The 21,078-nt window shown below is 38.9% G+C and overlaps 1 protein-coding gene across 4 annotated transcripts in view; it reads left to right on the plus strand.

The window, feature by feature from the left end:
* The window catches only part of c21orf91.L (chromosome 21 open reading frame 91 L homeolog), a 32,380-nt gene extending 12,153 nt beyond the window's left edge, over positions 1-20,227 (plus strand). For 3 of the 4 annotated variants that reach the window (XM_018245379.2, XM_018245380.2, XM_018245378.2), the window contains 3 exons: positions 12,257-12,790; positions 16,660-16,722; positions 19,308-20,227. In XM_018245379.2, coding sequence (XP_018100868.1) covers positions 12,257-12,790; positions 16,660-16,722; positions 19,308-19,477 — 767 coding nt within the window. In that variant the 3' untranslated portion in view covers positions 19,478-20,227. 4 annotated transcript variants of the gene reach the window in all.
* The last annotated feature ends 851 nt before the right edge of the window (positions 20,228-21,078 follow it).

The raw sequence follows: 21,078 nt of genomic DNA on the forward strand, positions 1-21,078 counted from the left end.
TTTAGATTCTAGCTGGCGGGAAGGCAGTTCGGGAAATTAGTCCCCCGAAGAAGAGGCGATTTGTTGGCGGGCGACTAATCTCCCCGAATTTCCACGTGTATCTCTGCCCTTAAACCATCAGTTGTCTGAGCTTTTAGCCCATGAGAAAAACAGTCGCAAGTAATCTCAGAGGATTAGCCGGGCAAAGGTTATGTGTGCTGAAGAAACATAGGCCTGATAACTAACTTACTGAAACTGGTTTGTCTAGTACAATTAAAATACATGTATTGATGTGGGTGACCTGGGCCTTCGTTTGCATAAGATATCGCTCATGTGTTTTGTTTGAATAGCAGCAAATTTGCTGTCGTTTGCAGTTACTATCGATCTGCATGGAAATTACACTCACAGCTTAGTCTTTGTGATGCATTTTTTAGGTTCCACTCAAGGTAACATTTGCTAAAGGGCTGAGAGACTAACACTGGCGAAAATTCGCCAGCGTGACCTCATTCAGGCACTTCGCCGATTTACTAACCGGCGCAGGTGTCACTTCGCTAGCGGTCATTTACACTCGTATCGCCGGGCAAATTTTCGCTCTGGCGAATGGATGTAACTGCGCAAATTCAATAAGTTGCAGATTTTACTGAACCTAACTCTTTCACCAGACTTGCCTTCACCACCTCAGACCAGGAGAAGTGCATAGGACTTGCTCAATTCTTAGTGGAAACATTTTCTAAGTCCCCAAAAGCTATGGCATCTTTTTCCGTTTTTCAGTAATACCCTACAAAAGTCCTTAAAATTTTTTTGGCTAACCGGGTTCCCCCCTACATTTTCTTACCTATGGAACATAAATTTTACAGTGGGCTTGTGTAGGGCATTATAACAACTCTAATGTCTTTATTCCCTGGACTTGTGTAATGTATTTGCTGCATCATATACGTCCATTCAGCTTTATCATTTCCCACCGTATGCAAATTAACCAACGGTAGGGCATGTTCGGTTTGATTACTGAAGTAACGCTCGTGAAAATTCGTCAGCATTCGGTGCCCTGGACGCAACTTTGCATTATAGTAAATTAACGTTGTCATAGCGAATTTACGCCTGGTGAAGTGTTGCGATCTCTGCAAAGCCGTCGCTGGCAAATTTTTGCTGGTTATTGAATTTGCCCCTATGGGAGATTTTCTTCCCATAATTCAGAACTTTATGGATAATGGGATTCTGTATAATGAATCCCATGCCTGTAAATGTAACCCAATATTCTGGTTTTACTTCCAATAAGGATTAATTATATCTTGGTTTGGATCAAGTACAAGCTACTGTTTTATTGTTATAGAGAAAAAGGAAATCTTTTTTAAAAATTTCAATTTGATTAAAATGGAGTCTATGGGAGATGACCTTCCAATAATTCAGAGCTTTATGGATAATGGGTTTCCGGATAACAGATCCCATACCTGTATACTTAAAGTATGAAGATCCACAATAGATCCCATGCCTGTAAATGTAAGGTTGATGGCACTACGACACCGTTCGACCAATACGTGTTCCGATTTGAATCAAATCCCAGATTGAATCATTGTTTTTTTTTGCTTCCCTAGAAAACATTGTCACAAACGTTACCTTGCTATAATTCTGGGGGGTATCCAGACCCAGGGTGGTATTTACCAAATAGGATAGTTATTTAGCTTTTTATTCAACAGTTCTCCAGTTTGCAATTTCAGCTATCTGTTTGCTTGGGCTCATATTACCCTAGCAACCATGCACTAATAAGAATAAGAGACTGGAATACGAATAGGAGAGGACCTAAAAAGAAAGACAAGTAATCAAAAGTACCAGTAGCTATAAATTTGTAGCCTTATAGAGCATTTGTTTTTAGATGGGGTCAGTGACCGCTATTTGAAAGTTGGGAAAGAGGCAGAAGAAGAAGCCAAATAATTCAAAAACTATAAAAAAAAAAAATAAACAATAAAGACCTATTGAAAAGTTGGTTAGAATTGGCCATACTATAACATTTTAAAAGTTAACTTAAAGGTGAACCACCCCTTTAAAAGAAAGCATGAACAGTAAGGGGCAGATTTATCAAGGGTCGAATTGAAAATTTGAATGTCAAGTTTATTTTTACTGTAATTCGACTAGGAAATAGTCCAAATTGGATTTGAATTTAAAAAAAAAAAATTGAAATTCGAATTTTGAACTTCATCATGTACTGTCGCTTTAAGAATTCGAATTTGGCTATTCACCATCTAAAACCTGCCAAATTGGTGTTTTAGCTTATGGGGGACCCCCTACAATCAATTTGGATTCATTTGGTGGACTTTTGGGAAAAAAAAAATTTGAGTTGATGGGAGTTTTTAGAAACTCCTATAAACTCGAAATCCGACCCTGGATAAATCTGCCCCTTAATGTTAAAAAAAAAAAAACCTAAAACCTCAACTTTTTCGACTTGTCGAATGAAAAACATTTTTGTATTTTGTATTGAAAAACGCTTTTGTATCTTCCAGTTGTAAAAGGAACATCTTCTATGTCAGGGGTCCCCAACCTTTTTCATCCGTGAGCAACATTCAGATGTAAAAAGAGTTGGGGAGCAACACAAGTTCCTAGGAGGTGCTAAATAAGGGCTGTGATTGGCTATTGGTAGCCCCCATGTAGACTGGCAGCCTACAAGAGTCTCTGTTTGGCAGCACATCTGGTTTTTATACAACCAAAACCTGCCTCCAAGCCTGGAATTTAAAAATAATCACCTGATTTGAGGCCACTGAGAGCAACATCCAAGGGGTTGGAGAGCAACATGTTGCTCACGAGCTACTGGTTGGGGATCACTGTTCTATGTGATTTCAACAGGTTTTTTAGGTGGAGCGTTTTCGGGTTCAGAATTGCCATAGTTTTGTCGCCTAATAAATGCCACTAAAGTTGAGTCCTTGCTGCAAAACTGTTGCTTTTTAGTAAGAGATTTGAAGGTGTTTCCTGTTTATTGCAGTGGAAGATCAGTAGACACTTTGTAGTTCAGGGTGCGGCTTCCTTTACTGTTTATACTTGTTCTGGGGGCAGGTATAGGGGCTGCACCACTAAACAGATCTGCTCCATGTCTCTCCCATCCATCCCTCCCTGCATAACCCGTGGATACTGGAAGTTCTGAAAAAACAAAAAGGAGGCCCCGTCTGCATGTCCCTATTTTGCTGCACAACCAATCATATTTATTATGGTCTCTCAGTTTCTATAAAATATTTTCTCTTATTTTCTCCAGCTTCTATTAAATGTTTTAGCCTATTTTCTCCAGTGGCAGGTTTTCAACTGTGAGAAAGTCCTTTGAAGGTTAAAAGGAATATTAATACCAAGATGAAAAGATGCCATTCATAATTATATTTAGATTACATGTACTTTACCTTTAATTAAATAAATCATTTATAAGATGGTATTTATGTTTTGGAGTAGTATAACTGCTCCAACTAATTTGCCCTGGGCACATACGGGTGTGTTTATAAAGCTGTGTAAAATAAGTTATACAGGGATGGGACCTGTTTTCCAGATAACAGAACTTTCTGTAATTTGGATCTTCATACCTTAAGTCTACTAAAAAAATCACGTAAATATTAAATAAACCCAATAGGCTTGTTCTGCTTCCAATAAGGATCAATTATATCTTCGCTTGGATCAAGTACACACTATTGTTTTGGATTCAGCCAAACCCCCAAATCCTTCACGAAAGATTCGGCCGAATACAGAACCAAATTCCGAATCCTAATTTGCATATGCAAATTAGGAGTGAAAGGGGGAACATTTTTTTACTTCCTTGTTTTGTGACAAAAAGTCACACGATTTCCCTCCTCACTACTAATTTGTGTATGCAAATTAGGATTCGGTTCGGCCAGGCAGAAGGATTTGCCCGAATCCTGCTGAAAAAGGCAATATTCTGGCCGAATCCCAAACCGAATCCTGGATTTGGTGCATCCCTAATATTTAGATCACATTTACTTTACCTTTTAATTAAATAAATTATAAGATGGTATTTATGTTTTGGAGTAGTATAACTAACAACTAATTTGCCCTGGGCACATAGGGGGTGTGTTTATAAAGCTGGGTAAAATAAGTTATACAGGAATGGGACCTGTTATCCAGACCAGGGGCTTTCCAGATAACAGAAATTTCCGTAATTTGGATCTTCATACCTTAAGTCTACTAGAAAATCACGTAAATATGAAATAAACCCAATAGGCTGGTTTTCACTCCTATAAGAATTAATTATATCTTAGTTGGGATCAAGTACAAGCTACTGCTTTATTATTAGGGGTAATAGTTTTAAAAATTTGTAATGTTTGGATAAAATGGAGTCTATGGGAGACGCCTTTTCCGTAATTCGGGGCTTTCTAGATAACTGGTTTCTGGATAATGGGTCCCATACCTGTAATTGCTTGTTATCAGCGCTATATAAATAAAGGAAAAAAAATAAAAAAAAGTATAGCATAATTATTTATTTTATAAAGCGCTGTTATTTTCCTTCCCCGTGAATTGACCTCTTCATAGGATAAAGATTTATATTTACGTTCCTTTTGAGCTGAAATGCAGGACAATTTCCTGTAAACTTTAGTCAAGAACAATATTTTAGGAAGCTCTAAAGAAAAACTTGTTTTCTACTATTCTGTATAATAGGTCAGAATTGCAACATTATGGGCCGGCGATTTCCTGATCATTGTTATGTTTTCCCAAATGCACAGTCCAGCTGCCTGGAGTGACCTGAACACGGGGTTCAGACTCATGAACAGCTGCAACTTGTATGTAACAAAGTAGCACTGGTGAAATGAATCTGTCAGGGAGGGTTCTAAGGAGACTGACACACAGTAGCTTATAGGCCGCAAGTGTAAATGTTACAATGGAGTTTTTTTTTGTGAATAATTGTGTTTTTTTGTTTTGTTTTTTCAACCCTTTGATGAGCCAGAAAAACCACTGCTACCAGTATGTTCTAGGGATGCACCAGGATTCTGCCTTTTTTACCAGGATTCGGATTCGGCCGAATCCTTCTGCCCTGCCGAACTAAATCTGAATCCTAATTTGCATATGAAGTAAAAAAAAATCCTCTTCCCACCCCTAATTTGCATATGCAAATTAGGATTCGGGTTTGGTATGCACCCGAATCTTTTGAGAAGGGTTTAGCTGAATCCAAAATAGTGAATTCGGTGCATCCCTAGTATTTTCATAAGGCCATTTTGTAAGTCTTTTACAGTAGTTTGCCAGGTTTTTATAGCTAAAATTCTCTTTTAGTATGTAGACAGTGGCATTGGAGGTGTTGTAGGCATATTTTGGACAGGGCCTCTTTACCTCTTGTATTGGTTATTGGTAGTTTGTGTGTGTTTTCCTGTATGTTTTGTGCATTGCTGTGGAATATGTTGGTTTCATAAAAACTAAATAATGACCTTCCTTTTTTTTTTTTTTTTTTTTTTTTGGGCAGCTGTCAGAATTCTGTCTGGTTGCTAGGGATTAATTACCATAGTAACCAGGCAGCAGTTCAGAAGTCACAGTGGAAGATGAATATATGTACTATAAGAATCTATGAATTGTAAATGTAAAATATAGTAACACCTCCCCGTTTTTTTTTTGTTTTGTTTTGTTTTTTTGTGCAGCTGTCAGAATTTTAACTTCTGTTCATTTGCTAAGGATTAATTACCATAGTAGCCAGGCAGCAGTTCAGAAGATGAATATATGTAGTATAAGAATCTTATTATTATTATTATTATTATTATTATTATTCTTATATATGTAAAAGATATTAAAATATAGTGATGCCTTTTTTTTTTTCAATTTTGTTTTTGTTTTTTGTGCAGCTGTCAGAATTTTAACTTCTGCCTGGTTGTTACACACTGCTCTGAGTCCTTTGTCAAAAGAAACACTGCATTTCTTTCCTTCTATTGTGTACACATGGGCTTCTGTATCAGACTTCCTGTTTTCAGCTTGAGGGCTCCAGGGCTAGGGCTTGAGCATGCTCAGTTTGCTCCTGCTTCCTTTTTCCCCCTTCCTTCTCCCCTCCCTGCTGTAATCTGAGCCCAGAGCTACGAGTGAGCAGACTCGGGCAAGTGATGTCACAACAATATGGCAGCTGTTATCCTAAACAAGCAGAGAGTGTTTCTAGGGCTGTTCATTCAGGTATGGTAAAACATTCTGCAGAATAAATATAGTGTTATAGCTTGCACTATGGTGGCTAATCTATTGGCAATAAACTGCTTTGGTAGCTTTCCTTCTCCTTTAAAGCTGGAAGATGTGCAGAGCAAGCTCCTATTTCGTGAGTTCAGTTACGGCTAATGTGGAACTTGACTGTACCGTGCAGCTCTCTCTCCAAAATCTGCTTAATCAACTTGTATAATGAGAAATTAACTGAAAGAGGCACGTTTTACTGAGCAGAGCTAATGGGCTGGGAGAACTTTACCCTGTGGAAAAGAAAGCCGTTTTATCTGTGAAATCTGTACTGACGCCGGCTATTGGCAACCATAACATTTTGTTAAGCACATTAGCTGCCTTAATGTTTCCACAGTCAGGATTTTTGTGCTTTACCCCAGAGATAAAATTCTTTCTTTAGTCTCTCTTCTTTTTCTTCTCTTTCTCTCTCTTTTTTTTTTTCTGTTCTCCATTAAATTGTGGAGTCCTCTGCTGCAGCCTATCCAGGAATATTTGCTTTTTAACAGCAGCCATAATTCTGTTGCACTGCTTTCACAAACACTAGTTCAAGCCTAGCCCTGCTAAATAATGTTTTTAAAGGAGCAGGAAGGTTAAAAATTAAGTTAGATTTATCAGAAAGGTCTATATAAATACACCTATAAACCCTCGAAGTAATGCTGCTCTGAGTCCTCTGTCAAAAGAAACACTGTATTTCTTTCCTTCTATTGTGTACACATGGGTTTCTGTATCAGACCTCCTGTTTTCAGCTTAAACCTCCAGGGCTAGGGCTTGAGCATGCTCAGTTTACTCCTCTCTCCTCCCCCTCCCTTTTCCCTCCTCCCTGCTGTAATCTGAACCCAGAGCTATGAGTGAGCAGGGAGAGACTCAGACAGTAAGTGATGTCACACCAAGCTAATATGGCAGATGCTATCCTAAACAAACATAGAGAGCTTCTAGAGCTGTTTACTCAGTTATGGTAAAGCATTCTGCAGAGTAAATAAAATGAAATAGCTTGCACTGTTGTGGCTAATCATTGGCAATACACTGCTTCGGGAGCTTTCCTTTAACCAATGTCTCACCTGAGCAACATGGAAACTTCCACTCATGTGAATACAATCTGATATGCAAAGAAGGAACATGCTGTGCCATCATATGATACTTGACATGGTTTAGACCAACTACTTCTACTGTCATTTGAATCCAGCTTCTCCGCTTTGCTCAGTAGAAGTTGCCTGTATCTATACGGATATTAATATGGCTCTGGGTTAGGCCTCTAGTTTTACAGCAATCTCTCTGTATTTAAAGGAACTGTTCAGTGTAAAAATAAAAACTGGGTAAATAGGCTGTGCAAAATAAAAAATGTTTCTAATGTAGTTACTTAGCCAAAAATGTAATGTATAAAGGCTGGAGTGACTGGATGTGAAACATAACAGAACACTACTTCCTGCTTTTCAGCTCTCTAACTCTGAGTTAGTCAGTGACTTTAAGGGTGGTCACATGGGACAAAACTGTAAAGTGAGTTTGCAATTGATCCTTAGCATTCAGCTTAGATTCAAAAGGAACAGCTATGCCCCAAGTGCCCCCTTCAAGTCTCTGATTGGTTACTGCTTGGTAACCAATCAGTTTAAACCAAGAGAGCTGCAAAGCAGGAAGTAGTGTTCTGGCTATTTTAGACATCCAGTTACTCCAGCCTTTATACATTAAATTTTTGGCTAACTAACTATATTGAAGACATTTTTTATTTTGCACAGCCTATCTATTTACCCAGTTTGTATTTTTATACTAAAGAATTCAGTTTGTAGTGAAAACTTGTTTTGTCTCCTTTCTTTTCAGATTGTTTCATTTCACCCTTGTCAGCCAGTTTTTTTAATGCTAATTTCGCAGTTGCAGATGGCATGTAGGGAAGAGAGTAACACTGAGCAGATGCTAAATCCAAATCTGAGTGCTCATGCACTACGTGTGGTGCTGTAGGAACCCCAGCCAGTCATTTACAGCCTGTAACTGGGGACTGATGTTAGCCAGCGTATGTTGGCCCTATTATTGCCTCATTGCACTCTCTTTACTTACTCTACTGTAAAGGCTTTTGTCTTTCTTTTTCGTTGTACATTTCAGTCCTGCAAACTGACTCGGACCATTGTAAAATACCCAGAGCTTTCAGTCTTAAAAGAACAGTAACATCAAAAAGTAAAGGTGTTTTAAAGTAATACAAATATAATACACAAAAACTATGAATATCTTGTAAATTATATCCTTATAAACGGTGAGTTCTGATGTCATCAGTTATAAACGGTGAGTTCTGATGTCATTTCTGTCACATGACTCACTGAAACTTGTGTATCATAATAAATAAAGTACCCCCTGTTGCAAAATATAAGGATATTAGAAGTTACCTCGGAGTTCCATGACCTGTATAAAAACACTCGGCCTTCGGCCTCGTACTTTTATATGGTCATGAAACTCCTCGGTAACTTATAATATCCTTATATTTTACAAGAGGGGGTACTTTATTCACTATATAATGCAGTGTTGCCCTACTCTGGTAAAACGGATGTGTTTGCTTCAGAAAAACTACTATTTATATAAATAAGCTGCTGTTTAGCAATGCAGGCAGCCATTCAAATGAGACAAAGCTCAGGTTACACAGCAGATAGTAGATAAACTCTGTAATGGTGTTATCCATTATTTAACCTGTGCCATGTAGCCTTTTTTCAATTTCCACCATTACTTGTTTATATGAAATATACAGTAAGAAAAGGAGATTTAGGCCGCTACAAAACTCACCCCCTGTGTGTTTTCCTTAGTGTAGCTGAATTTTTATTCCGGGTGCTCTGCCATCAGCGTTCCCACTGAAATAATGTTTGCTCAAAGAATGGAAAGGCGGCAATCCGGTTAAATAAAAACGTGGTTTATTCCAACAGGTCATTAACCAACATCACCTGACGCATTTTCAATACTTTGAGCAAACATATATGAACTAATTTTTTTTTTTTTTTTTTTTTTTTTTTTTTAAGGATAGAAACTACAGTAAAATGTACTGTTTTCTCTAGATGAATAAACAAAATATTGCTTTAAAGTTGAGTTCATATTTATTAGAATATTATGCGGGCCAGCTCATATCTTATTTTTAAGGAATATTTAATCATTTCTTTCTTATCCTATTCCTTACTTACCGTGACTAATACGGATCATGGCTGCACAGGGGGCTGTAAGTTTATGATTTGTGTTTTCTAGAGACAAAAGCTTTACAATGCTCTATGCCATGTGCAAAAAAATGTTTATTTATTTATTTTTTGCACCTTGCTTATTGCATGGAGCATTGTGCAAATAGCCACATGCCTTTGGGCGGCACAAGTGCTCCTAGAATGAGCACTAAGAGATGGTTATGCTTCTTAGCGCTCTTGCACTTGTGCCCCCTATACGGACACACACACATGATATGAGTGTATGGAATAAGTATTTCAATAAATATGTGTTGCCAATGGTGCAGCTGGAGAGGCACCCAGGGTCTGGGTTTTTACCACTCAAAAGTCTGCCTCAGTGGCGTAACTACAGAGGAAGCAGACCCCGCAGTTGCGGGGGGGCCCGGGGGTACAGGGGGCCTGGTGGGGCCTGCTTCCTCAGTAGTATGCGCAGCAGTACCAGCCGGACAAACTTGCCTCAACGCGCACCATGCAAATGGCTGACGTCACTAACCAACGTACTCGGGCCTAGTCCGACCCACTAAATGACGCTCTAGTTGCTCGGCTACCCAACGCTCCATTCTTCACCAATCAAAGCGAGGCAGCCTGCCGCCTTTGGCCAATCAGCACTCCGAGTGGGATAAAGTTGTGTATTGCGGGAAGTGGAGGCTTGCCTTGCTCCCAACTGAGAGTTGCTCGAGACCCGGTCCTGCTCACTCCCCTGCCAGGTGCGTGAATGGGCTCATCCTACATCTGTGTTGCATGTTCATAAGTGTGGCCCTTTGTGTTACTAGAACTAAGTTTTACACTTTGGGGTCCCAGAAGCAATGCTAGTTAGCAAAGCTGCATCCAATTGGCTTTGTGTATTTAGTTTCTCTTGGAGCTGCAGATCCCACTTTTACAGGCTCATGTGGTGGGGTCCATAGAGATCTATCCCATGACATCCTGAGCAGGCTGCACCCCCTAGATCACTCCCAAGCTTTAGCATTAACCCCCAGTCATTCCAGTATGTAATTTCCCATGTGTTTTTTATCTGGGTCACAGGAACTGATGGCTCTCTAACTGCTGCTGAACTTTAATTCCCAGCATTCTGTGCCAATATGTGACTAAAAACTGGTGGCTTGTGGGACTTTGGATTGTTGGCACCCATGATCCTCTCACCTCAGCTGGGCATTATAAATGTAATTGCATCAGTGGCTTTTTTTTTCAGAACAATGAGATTTATAGGAAGAGGTTTAGAAGAAGAGCTAAAATAGATGCATAGCTATCTCTATATTCAAAGTGGGCATGGTCTAACTTCTGCAGAAACAGCTCATAAGTTTGCTCATAGCCTTTACAGAGAGATATGTGAAACTGACAATTTGTCATCCTTCTATAGTTCTGGGGTATTTGTATGTGAAATTGACACTTTACCATCCTTCTATAATTCGAGGGTATTTATATGTGAAATTGCTACTGTGCCATCCTTATATAGTTCTGGGGTATTTATACATGGAATTCGCTACCGTGCCATCCTTCTATGAATTCTGGGGATATTATACATGAAATTATCCCATTATTTTGTGCAGAGGGGGCCCTGGCATCCGAAGTTACGCCACTGGTCTGCCTCCTGTTCACTTAAAGGAAAACTATACCCACAAAATTTCGTGAAAATGTATTGATAAATAAGGGGACAAAAACCCTTGCAGATTTAGTCAGAGTAGTTTTCAGAAAATAATGAGATAAATTGGGACTTAGATAAATGGTCCTCCCAATGATTGGATCAGAGGAAAGTGAAGAGCTGTGGCTCCTTTTCACTCCCTCATTTCCACAGCCCCGCTCACTGTTTGATGTGGAACCACCAACAGATAACTCAAACCTAGATATCGGTCGGGATTATCTTTCCAACATACATGTACCTGGCATTGTACAAAAATTAGTTTATACTATTATAATACACCAAAGCCATGAATATCTTGTGAATTATATAGTGAATAAAGTACCCCCTCTTGTAAAATATAAGGATATTATAAGTTACTGAGGAGTTTCATGACCATATAAAAACACGAGACCGAAGGCCGTGGTCATGGAACTCTGAGGGGGGGTACTACTTTATAATACACACGTTTCAGTGAGTCATGTGACAGAAATTACATCAGAACTCACCGTTTATAACGGATGACATCAGTACTCACCGTTTATAAGGATATAATACACAAAAGCCATGAATATCTTGTAAATTATATCCTTATAAACGGTGTGTTCTGATGTCATCAGTTATAAATGGTGAGTTCTGATGTAATTTCTGTCACATGACTCACTGAAACGTGTGTATTATAATAAAGTACCCCCCCTCAGAGTTCCATGACCTCTATAAAAACACACGGCCTTCGGTTTCGTGTTTTAATATGGTCATGAAACTCCTCAGTAACTTATAATATCCTTATATTTTACAAGAGGGGGTACTTTATTCACTATATAATTCACAAGATATTCATGGCTTTGGTGTATTATAATAGTATAAACTAATTTTTGTACAATTCCGGGTACATGTATGTTGGAAAGATAATCCCGACCCATATCTAGGTTTGAGTTATCTGTTTGTGGTTCCACATCAAACAGTGAGCGGGGCTGTGCAAATGAGGGAGTGAAATTCACTATATAAACGGTGGGTACGGATGTCATCCGTTATAAACGGTGAGTAGTGATGTCGTTTCTGTCACATGACTCACTGAAACTTATGTATTATAATAAATAAAGTACCCCATGTTGCAAAATATGAGGATATTAGAAGTTACCTCGGAGTTCCATGATTTTTTTTAAAAAAATCTCGGACTTTAGCCTTGTGTTTTTATATGGTCATGAAACTCCTCGGTAACTTATAATATCCTTATAATTTACAAGAGGGGGTACTTTATTTACTATATATTCATCCGTTTGTGATTTTTCACTTATTTTTTTTTCTTTTTTTGCCCACACAGGGGTTCCCAGGTCAGATCTCCTACACACCAGATCCTTACGAGGGCACAAGGGTTGCTTTGAGAAATTCCATCTGATAGCCAATCAGGACTGCCCTCGGTCCAAACATTCGAAGAGCCACTACGAGGAAGTGAAGAATATCGTAAGCAAGAAAATCAACTGGATTGTACAGTACGCACAAAACAAGGACTTGTATGCGGATTCTGAATGCCCGAAATCTTCCCAGCACAAGCTCCGTAAGTTCCGGCACCAAAGCGACAGGACTCTGCTTCCTCAGAATGATTCCCAGGTGCCCAGGTATTCTTCCAAATGGCTCGAAGCAAGTACTTGCGGGATGTCCAGCCGTGCGCAGGGAATATTGGAGCAGAGCAAATCCAGAGACTTCACTGCCAGCATGTTACACAATGGCAATACCGCCTTTTGCCACAGTAGTAGTTTGTGGCCCAGTACTAATAAACCACAAAAGATAGACAACGTCAACCTTAGTTCTGGCTCTAGTATTCAAAGGAGATACAAGCATCACAACAGGGAAGAGTGTAAGTGTATTCCTCTATTTATTCTGCATTATTTGTTTAAAGCTAACCTTACACATTCGCGGGAGATTGTTATATGGGTGGTTCACCTTTAAGTAAACTTTTCGTATGTTATAGAATGGCTCATTCAAAGCAACTTTTCAATTGGCCTTCATTTTTTTCTTTTTAAAGGGATTCTGTCATGATTTTTATGATGTATTTTTCATTTCTAAATTACACTGTTCGCACTGCAAATAATTCACTCTACAATATAAAATGTCATTCCTGAACCAGCAAGTGTATTTATTTTTAGTTATAATATTGGTGTGTAGATGCATCTCAGGTCATTTTGCCTGGTCATGTGCTTTCAGAAAGAGCCAGCCAGATGGAACTGCTTTCTGGCAGGCTGTTGTTTCTCCTACTCAATGTAACTGAATGTGTCACAGTGGGACCTGGATTTTACTATTGAGTGCTGTTATTAGATCTACCAGGCAGCTGTTATCTTGTGTTAGAGAGCTGCTATCTGGTTACCTTCCCATTGTTCTATTGTTAGGCTGCTGGGGGGGGGGGTTGATATCACTCCAACTTGCAGTAAAGAGTGACTGACTGAAGTTTATCAGAGCACAATGTCACATGACTGGGGGCAGCTGGGAAACTGACAATATGTCTAGTCCCATGTTAGATTTCAAAATTAAATACTTTTTGCTAAATGGATTTCTGCTGGAGCAGCACTATTAACTGTTTTGAAATAAAAAAATTCCCATGACAGTATCCCTTTAAATCTAGGGCAACATTTGGTCAGTTGTTGTGACCTTTCTTGGGGACCCTGTGCTTTTTGTGAACTTTATTTTTAGTTTTATTCTTCCAAATATATGAGGGATTCGTTCCGTACATGCCCTTACTCCGCACATGTTCATTAAATAATACCAATAGGGGGTGCCACATTATCTCCTCCAACTGAAACATTCTCTATAGGCAGAAGGAATTCTGTGAAGGAAGCCAAAGATTGCTCCAAAAATGGTAGATTCCCAAATGCAGACCGGTTTGGCCTTATTGGGGCTCATCAGTGAAGGGTTTTCCAATCGGCAAACATAGAACCAGAGAAGTGGATCCACTAGCATTTTGGTGGAGTTGTACATATTCTATTGGTAAACCCTGTGCTGCAGTGATGAGCCCCAATAAGGGACAAACCGGTCCGCATTTTGGAATCTGATTAGTATACTTCCCGGGCTGTCCTTTAAAACCGAGGCTCGGTCTTTAGGGTATTCCATGTAAATGAAAGTTTTTAGAAGCAATCATGAATCTTCTTCCTAGAATTCCTTCTGCTTTGCATGCGAATGAGAATGTTGGTTCTCAACAAAAAAATGCTTTTCGAGTATTTTCCGCAAGCCTCAGAGATGGGGTTTATTTTTACTCTGGAAAGTTCCATTCTGCCCGTCCAGGTAACGTTAGAAGGTAGAATGTGAGAAACGCTGTCGACCAGCCGGGATCTCAAATTTCACCATTTGCAATTCTTTGTTACCACAGGATTTAGTAATTAATTCTCACATGTAATTGTAATGTGCCTAATTTAACACAGTGTTTATTGGTTAAGATGTAAATTAAGCAGGATGCTGTAGTCTTCTGAAATTCTAATTAATGTCGGATAACCTCAGGCCCGGATTTGTGGAAAGGCCACCTAGGCCCGGGCCTAGGGTGGCAGGATTTTAGGGGGGCGGCATGCTGCCCAACCACACCCACATTAGTTCAAAAACACTGGGGATGCGCTGGAGATACAATCCTTTTTTAAATTTCCTATGCACCAATCCCCATTGCTCCAGTAGAGATGATGAAAATTTGCACAAATAAAGGGGAGGGGACAGGGGTGACGAATGGCAGTGGGCCTATGGGCACCCGCTATGTAAATCCGGCCCTGGATAACCTGCTGAAGGAGCCCACAGTTGACATTCCAGAAAGAGGCCTTGGGCACTGTAGAGAATTGCCTAGCATCCTCATGTGTGCAACGCCTTAAAGGCTCAGATACTCAGAACTAATAGAGACAGTCACATGCTATTTTGCATTCCATTATCTGCAAGGACAGATAAAGGGGATACAATATGCTGTTCCTTCATTCCTAACTATGTATATGTAAAGCCTTACAGTCCATTTGTTTTTATAAGATGGGGTCAGAAGAAAAATGCAAATAATTCTAAAACCCCCCCAAAAAATAAGACCAATTGAAAAATAGCTTGGACATAGCCATTCTGTAACACTAAGGGGCACATTTACTTAGCTCGAGTGAAGGATTAGAATAAAAAATACTTTGAATTTCGAAGTATTTTTTTGGCTACTTCAACCATCGAATTGGCTACTTCGGCCTTCGAATCGTACGATTCGAACTAGAAATCGTTCGACTATTCGACCATTCGATAGTCGAAGTACTGTCTCTTTAAAAAAAAAAAACGACCACCTACTTCGCCACCTAAAACCTACCGAGCACCAATGTTAGCCTATGAGGAAGGTCCCCATAGGCTTTCTACGTAATTTGGGATCGAAGGAAAATCATTAGATCGATGGATTAAAATCCTTTGAATTGTTCGATCGAACGAATTGCGCTAAATCCTTCGACTTCGATATTCGAAGTCGAAGGATTTAACTTTGAGGGTTAATTAACCCTCGATATTCGACCTATAATAAATGTGCCCCTAATAGTTAAAGGAACAGTAACGTCAAAAAATAAGTGTTTTAAAGTAATGAAAATATAATGCAGTGTTGCCCTGCACTGGTAAAACTGCTGTGTTTGCTTCAGAAACCCTACTATTGTTTATATAAATAAGCTGCTGTGTAGCAATGGGGGCAGCCATTCAAAGGAGAAAGGCTCAGGTTACACAGCAGATAAGCTCTGTAGAACATAATGGTGTTATCTGTTATCCATTAGTTATCCTGTGCCATTTAGCCGTTTTTCAATTTCCACCATTTCTCCCCAGCAGCTTGTTTATATGAACTAAAGTAGTGTTTCTGAAGCAAACAGATCCGTTTTACCAGTGCAGGGCAACAGTACATGATATTTTCATTACTTAAAAACACTTAAATTTTTTGGTGTTACTGTTCCTTTAACTTAAAGGTGATTCAGGTCATTATACATTTTACACAGGGGCTTTGTTTTACCTGTAGCATTTCTTTCCAAGGTTAAAACTCCCAAATAGTTGCCCTTTTATTGGCTACGACTGAAATAACCTGACTGTGGTTGGGAGATGATGAGAACTACAAAGATGGAGCTGGCTTCTGGTCCTGTATAAACTATAGCAAAAAGGAAACGTTGTGCTCAAATCTAAACCAACGACCACAAAATCCATACACCGGAAAATGCCTTGTGCACTCATTATCAAGGACATTAAGACATTTTGGGGGTTATTTATTAAAGTCCAAATGCCAAAAACTCAGAAAAAAAAAATGTAACTATAAAATCCAAAATTTTAGTGGATAAAACCCTTGATTATTCGAGATTTATTATACCCGAGGATGGAAAAAGTCAGAATCCGTCCGTGGTATAGGTCCCTATACTATTTGGAAGTTTCTGTGGTCTGCTCTGGAATTAGCCGAAAATCTGACTATTTTTTTTTTAATTTTAAATAGTCAGAAAAATTCGGATTTTGATAAATAAGACCCTTTGTGTTTTCACCTTGGAAAGCAACTGTAGGTAAAACGTATATTCTTTATAGCAAGTGATTGCTATTGGCTATTCTGTTCCGTGGCACGCATTTCCTATATGTGAAACAATTGGGTAACCAGTAGTAACCATACAACTGTTTGAAGGATGTGTCTTCAATACTCCAGGTAGCTGTATGAATGCACAGTGTATTGTTGTTATTTTGCATGTGTAGTTGAAATTTTTTTTTTTCTTTCTGTTTTAGTAAATTCAATGAGCAATGAAGAACTGGGGCACTTTAAAGAAAACCTCCTTCGGCAGATTAAAGGTAAAGTTCAGATATACGTTGCATTAGGGGGAAGTAGGGATGTACCAAATCCACTATTTTAAGATTCGGCTTAATCCCAAATCATTTGTGAAAATTTGGCCGAATACTGAACTGAATCCGAACCCTGATTTGCATATTTAAATTAGAGAAATGAGGGGGAAAGAGAGTAAAAAACAGAAACATTTTTGACTTCCTTGTTTGTGTAACAAAAAGTCATATGATTTTTTGGATTTGGTTCGACCAGGCACTTGGATTCAGCTGAAAAGGGCTTCTTGGACTAAATTCCAAACCAAATTCTGGATTCTGTGCATCACTAGGGAAAAGTACTAAGTAAAGGGACTCGTTCATGCCGGTACTATATGATGATATTAGGAGCCCTTCTGTTAGTTATGTTCTTTACTGGTCATTGAGTATATGTATTTGGAGTGCAGGAATCTTCTATCTGATACAAGCTGCACTTTTATGCTCTCGGTCCATTCTGTTTCCATCATGTCTGCCCACTGACAACATGAGGCGGTTTTATTAAAATGTATTCAGGTTCGAGTCGTTTTTTCACATTTTTAAAAAAAAAACCTAATATTCAAGATTTATTATACCCCTACCCTGGAAATACAGTAGCTGGAATCCGAAAATACACCACCTAAAACCTGTCCGGGTTCTGTAGAATTCAATGGCAGCGGTCCCTTGAACCATTTGACAAGGTTTTTTTCGGAGGGTTTTGCCCAAAAACGCAAATGATTCAAGCGATTCAAGTTTTTTTTTTTTTCCCAAAAACACGATCAATTCAAATTTTCAGGTTGCGAGACTCAACTCGCAGATTCGGGTATTACGCTTTCATGCTTTTTCTTAAGTAAGATAACATTCGAGTTTCGAGTTCAATCGACGTAAAAAAAGAAATTCTAACACCCGACCTTTAATAAATAACCCCCCTATGATTTGTAATGCAGGACTTTGAGATTAAAAACTCTCATGTCCAAGTGTCGGTTGGGTATCGGGAACAAAACTACTGTATTAAAGGGAAAGCTAGTACAACTTTTTTTTTTTTTTAATAATTCCTTTTTCCTCCCACTTTGGAGTCATTCCAAACTCAATTTGAACTGTCTTCATGGCATGCACCATATGTACACTTATCTTCTGGAAGCAGCTATTATAATTTGTCAAACGATGCTCCCAAGCCTCCCCATAAGTCAGTGCCCATCAGCAGGTTCCACTGCAAACTTCAAGGCAAATGTACAGAAGGCTAAGGCTTAGCACTGTTTAATGGTATTAATGGCTTATATTGATTTGCATAGAGTTCTAAAAATTACTTTTTGAGAAGGAAGCGAAGACAAACATGTAAATGATGACATTTTACAGCTGGTGAGCTTCTGCTTTCCGAAGGACTCTTTGCCCCCTTCTTCCTTTCCATATAATTACTTTTTTCTTCTTTATTATGCCTGAGAGCAAAGGCAACGCACACAAGAGGAAGGGGCTCCTTAAAGTGGTTAAATATAATATTGTTGGGGTAAATTCAGCACTGGTCCTTGAGACTGAGCAGAAATTTGCGTTTGCCTTAGTGTAGGCATGGACAACCTGATGTACCCCAGTCCTTGTTGAAAGGAAACCCCTGATACTCTAAGGGGGTTATTTATTAAAGTCGGAATGCAAAAATTACAAAATTTGAGGGTTTTTTTCCACTAGAAAGCACAACATTTTAGAGGGGAAAAAACCTGCTAAAAGTCTGAATCCGAAAATACTCCATCTCCAAGCTGTTGGGGTCCTGCAGAAGTCAATAGCAAAGGTCCCATTTCAAATTTGAAGATATCCTGGTCTGCGCCGAGTTTCGGCCAAAAATCTGAAAAATTCGGGGGTTTCGAGTGATTTGAAAAAATGTGAGCATTTCATGCATAAAACCCCAAAAATTCTGTTTTGTTTTGGGGGTTTTTTTTACTGAAAATAATTTATCAAGATTTTTCAATGGTAAATATGGTCAAATAGTGGATTCTGGTTTGGTTAGACTTTTTTTTACTTAAGGGGACCCAAAAAAATTATTCCAAATCTTTAATTACACTATATAAATGATTTGAATCTTGTTTCCATCAGTTTGGGAATTCATAATTATAACAAGCAGGCAGGAGCAATTGTGTGGACACTGTTATTAAGACAAGTCTTGTATCATCTCAGAATCTTGTTTGTGCACCAGAATGAGGGACCTGATGTCCATCCCCAGGCACTGGTTACATAATTAAATGGTGAAGAGAACGAGGGAATGTGGGGAGAGCAGTGACATCTGGGAAGTGCTGAATGGAAAGTGAAAGTAATTACTTGCCCCGCCTCTATGCCTAAGGCATAGAGGAGGGGCAGGCAATATTTGATTGACAGCTGAGATTTTTTAAACGAGTTTACAACAGCTATGAATGCTTCAATAAAAAAAAATAATTTGGATTGCATGCTTAATTTGAAAAGGACTTTTATTATACAGTTTTTTATGTCTGGGTGACAGGTCCACTTTAAAAAAAAAAACAAACTAATGTTGGTGGGGTGCAGGGAATTCTAGTTCTAGCAGCAGTTTGCAAATGTTTGTTAACAAAAGTCTCTGTCTCTAGATGTGTTTGAAGATCTGAGTGCTGTAGTGCAGGACAAGGACTCGCTATCTTCAGAACTTCATGTACGGCACATCGCAATAGAACAGCTACTGAAGAACTGCTCCAAACTTCCGTGTCTCCAGATGGGTCGAGCCGGGCTCAAGGCTAACGTTCCGATCAACAACAACTGAGGCACCTGCTTGTGCTACAGCAACACTGCCACATACAATCCAAACTCTTCCAGTTTCCTTTCACATCATTTCCTTTTTCCAGTCTAGAAACGAAAACCGTAACTTGTGTTGCGTTCATGTTGCTTCTGGGACTCTTGAGGAGCATTTTCAGTCCTATTTTAAAAAATGTGTTGCATTCAGCAAGAAATTCAAGAATAGATGTATATATAATTTTTTATTCCGGAGTGATTTCAACATGCAGAATTGTTCCTTTGCACAACAAGAGCACAGCAAAATATGCAAGACCGTCCTCCTTTAGCCATTGATGATTAAATGCATGGGACATTGTTACCACATTCAATGAGGCAATAAATCCATCGTTGGCCTTGTACAAAAAAAAAATTTTTTGTACATTTTTAACATTTATCAGTATTGTAGGGGGAAAAAAAACATTTGCACACCACTTTTGTGCCTATTCGCAAAAAATTCTGACTGAACCCAGATACCCGGTGCGTATTCTGTTTTTAGAAGAAAAGTGAGTCCAACAGAAGTTCTCTGGCAATGGAGCTGAACCTCTCAGCCAACACTTTGTCTATCGGATTAGTTGTTTTTTTTAATTAGTACTTGGGTGTAATGTTTATAATTGCTTGAAACGCTTGTTTGTTTTAGTAACTTTTTCCATGTTTACAGCAAGATTTTTATAAGCTACGTTTTGTACGGAGATAAATATTTTGAGTACCTAAAATATATATAAAAATGTTTGATTCTGAATATGGTTACTGTAGGCTGGAGGAATTCATGGGAACTATCTGTTCTGATTTATTATGTCTTCCCTATAACCCAAACAGCAGAATATTTTTTTTTTTTGTCTAGTGCTCCTAGACAAGATTCTTTTTGAACTTCCGAAGGGGGGAAAATATTATTTACTTTAGACCCTTCCTGACTGTGTAGCAATAAGATCCGGTAATTGTGGAATCCTCTCTGTTCCATTATCGATCTATGTAGATGCACCCTGGAAGTATCGTTTGCACTACTAATCCTACTTTCAATGTGTAAAATGTTCACAGTCTTAAAAGGGTTAAAGCCTTGTTGATTATGCTGATGTCTATCTGTGCAGGTCGGTCATGGCCGACCTTCATAAAATAAGCCCTCTCCTAGTTTCAGAGTCCAAGGCCTATGTACCATTATACCCTGTGGATTGCAGCATATAACTTCGGTGAGGATGACAAACATATCCCCTATTTAGGCGGCTGTGGTTTTGCAATGAAATTGCACTTTATATAAAAAGGGGAAATGGCATGGTCCATGTGATTTTGTCGGGGGGTAGGTGTTTTTGTTAGAAGAAAATGGGTCTGACAGGACAAATGAAAATCTGCAGGGTGAATGAGGCCTAAAATATGCTTTCCAGAACCCGAGTCTGATCATACATTTCAAGATTTTGCTACCAATGTTGTTTATTGGCAAAAGATAAGCCAAAACAGTGCAAGCTATAATGCAATATTTATTCTGCAGAGTGATTTACAATACATGAGTAAACTCTCTAGAAGCGCTCTCTGTTTGTTTAGGATACAGCTGCCATATTGGCTTGGGGGTGACATCACTTCCTGCCTGAGTCTCTCCCT

Source organism: Xenopus laevis, chromosome 2L (genome assembly GCF_017654675.1).
Source record: "Xenopus laevis strain J_2021 chromosome 2L, Xenopus_laevis_v10.1, whole genome shotgun sequence".
NCBI classification, from domain to species: domain Eukaryota; kingdom Metazoa; phylum Chordata; class Amphibia; order Anura; family Pipidae; genus Xenopus; species Xenopus laevis.